Consider the following 10,109-nt stretch of genomic DNA (forward strand, 5'->3'; position numbering starts at 1 on the left):
TTGACTTCTGAGCCATGAATCACTGTGGACGTCTTAATTCTAAACGGTGTTTTGAGACCTTGTCTCACAAGGACGAGATTGGTCAGAGTCCCAGGATCCCCACAGCAGAAGGGATCTTCTTGGCAGGTCTTGGGTAAAGAAAGAGGTGCATCTGGGCCCTCACTCGGGAGACCTCCATGTTTGGGACGGGGGACGAGGCAGCACGGGAGGCATATTAGCAGGGTGGGGTAGCACCCCAGAGTTCACTGTTAGAGACTGGAGGAAGCAGAGTATTTTCAGGCAGTGTTTCTGTGACATCCAGGAACATGGTCGGGAGGGACATGCGTGGGAGGTGCCCAGAGGCCTTGTCAGGACAACAGAGTTGGCATCTTACCATTTTCCTCTATTTCCCACAAAACGGTTTGTGCTGGAGATCGTGCAAAAGCGGAAAGACGGGCTTGTTTGCTTCCCCTTTGAATTCCTTGTATTTCGCATTTAACTTCTGCTGGCTTTTGCCATCGGGGGCGGTGGCTGTGCGGTGGAGTCTCGCCGAGGGGAGGGAGTGGGCTCTGAAACCTACTGGGGGCTCCTGAGCTCCAAGTGGCTCCTGGTGCTGGGCGGGTGAGGAGGAGGGAGAATGCTCTTCCTTGCTGCTTGCTTGTCAAATTTTAATTTTGAGATTTTAAAGCAAAACATGCATGTAGTTAGAGAAAATAAAACTGTACAGAAGAGGACCGTTCCTAGGCCCAGTCCCCACTGATACTCCTGGTACTTACCTCCTTATGTACAAATAATGTCTTTCCTTGTCCGTTTGTTTCTGGATGTTCGTTTTCCACATTTCTTTTTGACTTCTGGCTTTAGAAGATGAGAGTTGGGCTCATCGATGACCTCTCTGTTCCCCCTCCTCCCTGGTGACCTGTGTCACTGTTTACATGCTCTAGGGGTGCCCTGGGTCAGATACAATGTGCATTCTTTAGTTCTGGTTCTGTCAACTAGAGATGGAGTCTCTTGTCCCCTCCCTCGGTGGCTGTCCTCTGCTCCGCTGTGACCTCCCATCCTCATTGTCCAGAACAGGTGCATCTGTCTGTGACCGCGGCTGGCGGCCGAGCTGGAGACCTCAAGGCTGGGTTCCCACCGTCCCGAGCTTGCCGTTTCTGGCCGAGGAGGTGCTGGGGCTGCCAGGATTACGTGCCCGTTCGGGCGCACTTGTTCCTTCTCCTGGAGTTTGTTTTGTCCTTTTGTCCGACCTTCAGTTCTTCCACACCAAGCTCTTCGCTCGACCCCATGACCCTCATGGCCTCGGAAAGCCCTTTCATATCACTGATTTTTTTTGGCTCTTCGGTTTCAGATGTAATTTTTTAGGGTCCCGTCATCGTGGATTTGGCCCCTCGATACCTCGACTGTAGCCCCTTCCTCAGTCCTGGCCAGGGCACCTTCCTCCCCCTCCCACCCTCCGGCAGGTGGTCAGAGGAGTCGTGATTCCCTTTCAGTCATCCTCTCCCTCGGGGGATGCTCTCCGCCTCAGCATGGTTCTGGTCCCTGTTTCCCTGGTGGAATTAGGCTGTGTGCGGAGCTGGTGGTTCTGAGAGGTGTGCTTTGACATGCTTCCGAATTCGTGGCTCATAGAGTTGCTTTTCAGTCCTTGTACACCTTATCCGCCTGTCACACCGCTGGTGGCCAGGGACCCTGCATGCAACTCCGTGTGCACAGTGAAAGGGTGCCAGTCCCCTGTGTGTGGCTCCGGTTGGAGAAGGGGAGCTGATAAGAGAGCTTACGGTTCTGAGAACAGCGGGCGGCATCTTGATGCACACAAGTAGCCGGTGGTAGGATTCGGGGCTCCCGAGCTCCCTGACGGTCTCCGAGGCTGCCTGGACCAGCTCTTCGGTCCCCAACGGTGTGGCAGGCAGCCTGCCAACACCCTGAGTGCCACAGCCGGGCAGCCTGCACCCCAGCTGCCCGGCCCACAAGGGGAAGTAGGACCGTGTCCCCAGAGCTGCCAGGAATCGTTCCGGGCCTGCAGAAGCCTCGGTGCATGTTGTGTGTGCGCGCGCGCGCGTTCATTTCTCTTCATGGATATGTCTTGTATCTTCAGATAGATGGGGCTTGTTCTTTTGCCTTCTTGCACTTCTTAGCTGTGCCTCACGTGGCCACAGAAAACCGCAGTAGGAAACGAGAGCCAGAATGCATGGTTTGGCTTCTAGAAGGGGTCGTCCTTGCTCTTTTTCAGAAAGGGCCCTGGGTTAACGCTGATTCTCCCCTGCAGCGATCGGCCGTTCCCGCCATCGCCGTGTGTCCCCTTAGCATGAGACACGGGATTCTGCAGAGACACGGGCCTGGCTGGCCTGGCTCCTTGGTGCAGGGGCCTACGCCTGACTGCGTTCTTGTAGGGTTTTCTCACGTTGGCGGATGACTGGCTGCACCGCTCCCCGTAGACCTTCCTGCGGAACCATCCCGGGTGGGTGTCACGTACAGGGTCGAATGCTAAGAGGAGGTAGATTCAGGAGTCTTGGGAAGACTTGCCCTTGACCCCAGTGCTGTCTCCCCGAATCCCCCCTCTTCTGGCAAGACTGATGCAGGTGGTTAAAAAGACGTCCCTCCTGACTGAACACATCACTTTTGGAGATTTTTGTTGTTCTCTTCATTACTGAGCTTCCAAAACCAGAACGCATGACCAGACACCCGCATTCCTCTTCACCAGGCGGTGAGAAGCGTCACCCCCGGCTCTGATCTGGTCCCTTCCACACTCTTTCTCATTCTGAGCTTGACCGTTGGCTTCTTCCAGTTAAAGATCATCCCATCTCAGGAAGTTTAAAATCAAAGTTCCGTCCCAGCCTCTCTGAACTTGGCAGACCATCCGGGGTGCGACGGGGTCTTCGCGGTGTGCTGATGGCTCTGTCGCCGTCGGCCATGCTGGCCAAGCTGAGCTTTGCTGCGCGACAGCCTCCAGGGGCCTCATTTGGCTCTTGCTTTAACCTCTTCTAGATTCCTCTACCACTGTTGAGCTCCTGTGGTACCCATGTCCTCGAAGCCGTCCTAGGTCTTATCTCTAGTTCTGTGTCTTTCGGTGACCCCTCAGCCTGTCCTTGCTGGGAGTCCATGGGTCTGTGTTTCTGGACGGACTTAGCCATTGGTGGTCCTCTCCCTCAGGTGGTTTGGTTGTAGGTCTGTTTCTCAAGTTGTCTATGAATTGACTAAAGAAACTCCACTAAGAGGAGGAAGTAAATCAGTTGCCAGATTTCAGTGCCACTTCGCAGCAGCCGAGCTGGGACGCAGAAGCATCCCCGGGGTGGGTGGTGTCGGTCCCCCATGTAATACAGGTTCACAGTTCCGGGTGCGGCATGGGACCTGCCCTCCTTGGCACTTGCGTACCTCCCTCCCTCCCCAGTCTTGGATGTTCACAGCGTAACAGCCTGCTGTTTCTCTGATCCGCTGTTGAATCCTAAAACACGAAATCGTTCTACCTTTGTCCTCTGGAGACCGCCCCCCCAACTCCCCCAACGTTGGGGAGCGGTCGGAGGCACTGGCTGGGGTGCCTGGGCGGGCGGGCAGAGCGGCAGCCCGCAGAGGAGGCTCGGGGCCGGGACAGGTGTGCCTCGGGGCCGCTGGCGGGAATGCTCAACGTCCCCTTCTGTTGCTTTTCTTCCAGACCATTCCCGGAGCAGCAAGTCCAGTTGCTGGAGCAGCGGGGATGAGAAGCGAGGAGCCGCACGCTCCGAGCACAACACCAGCTCCAGCTCGAAGAGCCTCCTCCCGAAAGAGTCTCGGCTGGACACCTTCTGGGACTAGGGACAAGTCACGACATAAGCCACCCACGCCATGGAGGAAAAAAAAACCAGACACCAGGGCAATAGGAAGCAGCAAAGAAACGTGAAACAGGAGAGCAGCCACCTTCAGACTGGAGAGCGCCAGACACGCGGACTTGGCCTTCGCCCTTGGCACGCAGGGCCGCCTACACTACATACCCTCCAGCATTAGCATCGACTAAGGACTGTTGGACCCACACGAAACCTATGCTTTAGGTGTAAATAATGTACAATTTGTGGATGTCCTTGAACCTAGAGTACCTTCCCCTTTTTATATTTGTACTGACTTTAACTTATAAAAAAAAAAAAAGGAAAAAGAACAACAATTAAAAAAAAAAATAAACCCAACAACAAAAAGAATGTTTGGACGTTGGAGGAGGGATGGTCGTTCAGCTCCTCTGTCACCGCGGCATGGAGCCTGGGTCCTAGGATCGTGTGGCACACAGGCCCTCATCTGTGGGTGCCGCGGGGGGACACGAGCCATTGGCGTTCAGGCGTCTGTACGCAGGGCATCGGGACCAGGGGTTGGGCACAGGTCCTGTGCCGCTGTGCGCACATCCCATCAAGCCATTGGCCCTTTTCTGATCCTACGTTCCTGTGTTAGGTGACGCCAGCTCTCAGGACCGGAAGGACACCTGGAGAAGCTAGTTTATTTTGTGTGGTTTCAGTGATGACTACTCCTAAAAGGGAAGAAAAAAGGTCCTTGTTTCCAGAAGACGGAAACAAGCCCCATTCCGCTGCACCGCAGGAGAGGACGGAGAAAGCGTGAGGGTCGTAAGCTCCGAAACAAAGAGAAACCTTTTCTTTGCTTTGTGGTTCCTTTTTAAACACACTCACACATACTTGGTAAGTGATGCTGTGCTTCTTGGAAGCGATCACGCAGAGGCCAGATGCACGCAGAGGACATTTGAGTCTGGGATGAAGAGCATGTATGTATTATTTATACAATGGAATTTTACGTTTTTATGTAAGCATGAAACAAAGGCAGTGTGAGAGAAAGCAAGACCTCGGCCGTGCTGTCTGTTACACTACGCATACTGTAGTACCATTTTGTATGTTGTGTAAAACAAAAAGCATTGAACAAAAGCAAAAGGTGATGTATGTATATGAGAAAATTAATTGTACGATATCATTCCAGTACATTCTGTTGTACATTTTAGTCCTGTTTACTTTCTCTTCGTTGTTGATAAGAGGATGCAAACTGTGTACAGTTTCCAGCTAGTTCCCCATATTAGAGAAGAACTACACAGAGTATTAGAAGAAAAAGAGAGAAAGAACATTTGTGAATTGCAGTTGTCAAAAAAAAAAAATAGCCTAGCTGGCCTTATTTGTGAAGCATAATTGCTTTTAGCATATGGAAGTATTTTTTCACATTTTCTTTGTATAAAATTTGTATTAAACTTAAATATCTTTTTTGATGATGGCGTTTCTTTGTGACTGAGCCAGTGGACTCGCACCGTTATGCTCTTTTGGGTTCTGCCCCTCCCTCGCCCCCCGGTTTTTTCAGATTCTTCACCTTTTTTTAATTAAACTGTTTTTGGAAAAATGGCTCGGTCGTCCTCCAATTTGCAGTTTTCCATCGGGTCGGGATGGCCGTGTCAGGTCTGCACGACCCAGCACAGGAAGTCAAGGACATCTCGACAGGTGGTGGGCACATAATGGGGGCCGCCCATGGGCACCTTTCCTAGGAAGTCCTGTTCCTTGGAAGCTGTTGACAGGGACACACCAACCAGAAGGGAAATCCTGGTTGGTCTTTGCACAGTGAGAAGGGGGAGGGGGACAGTCTTCCCATGGCGAGGGTTGGGGCCTGAGCTTTCAGGAATGGCGTGGCCAGCATGCGACCTTAATATGGCGTGGGTTCACCCTCCCTGGTCATTTGGCTTCTGTGGGGTCACAAAACATTCTGATTTTTTTATCAGTCACTTGAAAATGTAAATACTATATGCTCAGCTCATGGGCCTTACAAAAAGCAGAGGATGGGCCGTAGGCCATTTGCTGACCACTGCTGGGAAAGGAACAAAATGGGGATACTTTATTTTTTAATTAATAATTAATTAATTCAATTTATTTATGGTGCTAAAACCCAGGATCGAACCAAAAATGGGCATATTTTAAAATAACACCAAGGGCTGAAGGTAACTTCTCTCACTAGAACCCATGCTGGGGGTTTGACCTGAGACCTGGATGAAGAGCTGGCTGTTGGGACCTGGAGTGGGTGAGCATCCTAGACCGGAACCAGCAGGTATAAAGGCCCTGGGGTATGCACTGCAAACTTGACATGCTTGATGGCCTGCAGGGTGGCTGGTATGGCTGGGAGGAGTGGAGGTGGGGAGGGCACGGCATGTAGGGTCAGTGGTCCCTGATATTCATGTGGAGAGTATGGGCCACCTTGATGGGAGTTGCCAGAGGCTCTTATAGAAACAGGCCCAAAGAAGTAACTAGCTCAAGGCCATGGAGCTGGTGAAATTCTAATTGGACTGCTACTGAATGCTTTTTCTAGCAAATAGGCCATCATCTTTTTTTGGGTTAGAAATTTTTTGAGCTTTCTTCCTTTCTTTCTTTCTTTTTTTTTTTTTTTAAAGATTTTATTTATTTATTTGACACAGAGAGCACAAGTAGGCAGGCAGAGAGAGAGGGGGAAGCAGGCTCCCTGGTGAGCAGAGAGCCCGATGCGGGGCTGGATCCTAGACCTCCGAGATCATGACCTGAGCGGAAGGCAGAGGCTTAACCCACTGAGCCACCCAGGTGCCCCTCAGCTTCCTTTAATTGGGCATGTATGTGCCTCTTGCTGTCTCATCTGAAGACCACAGAGGGGCAGTGGACACAGCCCTACCTTAGAGAATGAGGCTGAGGTGGTAATCAGGACCACAGTATCCCGTTTCTTCAGCTCCAGCAAACCGGCCCCTATCCGGCCCCAGGGCCCTTGTACTTGCTGTGCCCTTGGCCTGGCACACCCTTCTGTGGCTGGCATCTGGGATTGCCTTTGAGGTGTCACCTCTGAAGCAGCCACTCCCCTCTTCCCCCACTCATTGTCCTCTGTCCCAGCCTCTTACTAGTTTTCATATCCTTGAGCAAAGTTAATACATATTTATGGCTTCCATCTTGTGTGTCCCACTCACAGGTGAGCTGTGTTGCCAGGGCTTGGAAGGATGCACTGTTTCTGGGTGGGGCTGCGTTTAAGCAGGGGCAACCTCTGAGCCTTTCTCACTGTGAGGTTCCCCAGCACCCCGACCCTGCACCCAGGTCTCAGCTGCAGTCTCCTACGGAAGGAAGTGATGGTGGTGAAGAGAAAGTGGTGGTTTTTAAAAAATGTTGAATCATACTATATATTTGACTAGGTCCGTGCCTCCTATTTGGAAAGACGTGTGTGCTCCCAGCCCCCTGGCTCTCCCTGGTCCCTCTCCTAGGCACCCTTCAGTCTGTGCATTTATAGATCCCTGTGGGGAGGCAGTTTTTTCTCTCTTTTTGGAACATAACCGGCAGCATTTGACACACACCCTCCTGTCTCGTGGCTTTTTTTTACTTATCCTGAGGTCTGGGGCTATCTCCAACACCTCTTCATTGCCCTGTGGGTCCATCACCCTGGGTTGCAAGAGGACAGTGCACGTCACAGCCCCCAGGAGTGGGTCCTCAGATAGTCCCTGAACACTGGCCATAGGGTTGGGGGTCCCGTGGGGGGAGTCCTGGGCTGCACCAGAGGGTCTGTGAGAAACCAGACAAGAGAGGGACAACTCCAAGCTTCCAGACAGGGTGCGGAGACTTCCTCGCTGGCGCTAGTCCCGGTCGAGTATTTTCAGATGCCTGAAGAGTCTGGATCGACGAACGAGAAGAGGAAGGACACAGAGGGGTTTGCCATGGTCCTCCTTACGTTTTAAGGATGGCCTGGTGTCGGGCAGGACTGGGGGCGGCTGCGGAGGACCGTAACGCGATCGGGCACTCTCGCCACCTGGTGGCCCTTGCCTAGAACTGCAGCCCCAGAGCCGCAGCTGGACCACGGGGGACAGAGAGGTGGGCCAAAGCCGATCATTCTGGTGACAGATGCTTACCAAGCACTCTGGACTAAGCACTGAGGACACAGTACTTGCAAAATAGGTGCAGCCTCTGTCCTCATCTGACATTCCCCACGGGAAGCAGTCAACTATGCAGATAACATGATCCTAGGTGGGACAGATAATGTTGAAGGTAAGTAAACGGGGCGTGGAAGGGAGGTTGATGGTGTGTTTGGGGACGGCCTCTCAAAGGAGCTGGTCCCTGAGCAGAAACCGGAAGGAAGGTGAACCGAGCTGTGATTGGTATTCTTGGTTATTCTCCGCGGAACGTTAGAAGCACCCGGGAAGGTTTTTTTTCTTTCTTTCTTTCTTTCTTTTTTTTTTTTTTTTTTGTGATAACAAACAGGTAAATGCTGAGACCCTACCTGCTTTTCCCAAATAATGACATCCCACTCTCTGGGCTCGGGTTTGGGCTTCTATCCTTTCAAAGTTTCTCAGGTGATCCTACTGGGCAGTCAGACCCGAGAGCCATTAACCTGGTTGGAAGAATGTCCCGGCTGGAAGAACGAATGTAAGAGGCCTGAGGTGGGGACCCAGCATCTTCCAGGAAGAGAAGGCAGGCCCCTGGGGCCAGAGCCGAGGGATTCCAGGTGGGGGGTGGGGCTGATGGGCTCAGAGAGGGAGAGAGGAAGAGGCTGGGTTCCACTGTGCTCCACAGCAGATGGCAAGCCAGGTGGGTGTTATTCTTTTTTAACAGCTTAATTGAGATAAAATTCACATATCATACAATCTACCCATTTGAAGTAATTCAGTGATTTGGGGGTATATTACATTATTTAAAAAAAAATTGTAGTAAAACATTTATATAACAAAACTTTCCCTTTTAGCCATTTTCTTAAAAAAAAATTGAGAGAGAACGCGCACGAGTAGGGGAAGGAGCAGAGAGGGAGAAGCAGACTCCCCATTGAACAGGGAGCCCCATGCCGGTGTTGATCCCAGGACCCCGAGATCATGACCTGAGGTATAAAGGCAGACGCTTAACGGATTGACCCACCCAGGCGTCCAGTGGCATTAATCAGAGTTGTGTTTCACACATAGAAATGTTTTCCAAACTTAAGCTTTCATATCAGAGCACATCGGGACACCCCCTGCATTTTCTTTCATCCGGGGAAGCAAAGGTCACTACATTTCTTCCACCGTCCCTGGAGTGGGCTGAAGGTTTTCCATGCTGGCATCTTCTGGTCTTCATGATAACCGCACAGGGCAGCATGAGGGAAGTGACTTCCCCAAGGTGACACAACAGGTTAGTACCAGAGTCGGGATTCAGACGGGACCCCCCATGACTGTGACACCGCGGTCAGGTCAGTTTACGAAATGACCTCCGGGGACCCTCTTTTCCGGACTCCCCGCCACTGTCCACGGGGTGGGTACTGTTCTCTCTGTGAAGCTGGGAGACTGAGACTCCGGGCTTCCATGAATTTAAAGGGGGTCAGAGTTTTAGTTGCATACAACACTCTAGGTAATCTGGCAGGAAAGGAATTCATTAAAGGATATTGCGGGACTCACAGACCTCAGGGAGGCTCCAGCCAAGTTACATCACAGGACCTTCCCTTCACGGCCACTGGGCCCCGACACTGCAGCTCTCCCCGGTGATACTGGGCCTGTCCGTCCTGCCTCCTTGCTAGATTGGATCCCACACATCAGAACGCACGTGGCGGAATCCCACCGCTTTCACGTGCGAGCGAACCTGGACGGGGCAAAACAGGTTGCGCTCGTTGGGTCCAATAGAGTCTAAATAGCGCTTGGGGGTACTTGATTGGCTGAATCTCCAGCTGGGGATCTCTGATTGGTTAAATCTAGGTCACATGCCTACGTCCGAACCGCAAGGAAGGCTGGGAAAGTGGGATTCGGGACGTTTCGACTGCAGATGCCTAAGGTAGGAAATTGCCCAAACACAAGGCCTTGGGTTGACACAAGCATTGTCAGCGGCCCCTGCAGAACTTCCCAGAGTATCGGTCAGCCGGGCCAGAATTTTGGCCAGCAGAATTCGCCCGGCCAGGTACAGCGGAGGGGTGTAGTAAGCGAACCAGGCTGTAGTGGGGCCCCGAGGCCTGTCGGCTGGGCTGGGACTACATTTCCCAGAATCCCTTTCCCTCGAATGGTGCCGAGTTAGAATGGAGCCAACGCGGGACTCAGATGTGATTTTGAAGGCGGAAGGGAAGCAGCAGCTCCTTCTCTTGCGAGGCTGCTGTGGCTAGGACAGCTGCAGACGTGCCCTCAGACGCCAGCTTGTCCTTGCTGGCCTCTGGGCTACACGCCGGTCTTGTTCTGACTCCTG

General features: G+C 52.3%; 1 protein-coding gene and 1 long non-coding RNA gene across 21 annotated transcripts in view; one reads left to right on the forward strand and one right to left on the reverse strand.

Moving 5' to 3' along the window:
• The window catches only part of ZMYND8 (zinc finger MYND-type containing 8), a 139,848-nt gene extending 134,648 nt beyond the window's left edge, over positions 1–5,200 (forward strand). For all 20 annotated transcript variants that reach the window (XM_059132928.1, XM_059132947.1, XM_059132929.1 and 17 more), the window contains one exon: positions 3,626–5,200. In XM_059132928.1, the coding sequence (XP_058988911.1) occupies positions 3,626–3,765 (140 nt within the window). In that variant the 3' untranslated portion in view covers positions 3,766–5,200. The remainder of the gene's footprint in view (positions 1–3,625) is intronic.
• A 1,189-nt stretch (positions 5,201–6,389) lies between these two features.
• LOC131807518 (uncharacterized) lies at positions 6,390–9,537 on the reverse strand. The gene is made up of 3 exons (XR_009344523.1): positions 9,342–9,537; positions 7,829–7,939; positions 6,390–7,592 (listed from the first exon to the last, which is right to left on the reverse strand). It is a non-coding gene; the product is annotated as an uncharacterized LOC131807518 (long non-coding RNA).
• Between the last annotated feature and the right edge of the window lie 572 nt (positions 9,538–10,109).

The sequence above is a fragment of the Mustela lutreola genome, chromosome 9, assembly GCF_030435805.1.
Source record: "Mustela lutreola isolate mMusLut2 chromosome 9, mMusLut2.pri, whole genome shotgun sequence".
Taxonomy (NCBI): Eukaryota; Metazoa; Chordata; class Mammalia; order Carnivora; family Mustelidae; genus Mustela; species Mustela lutreola.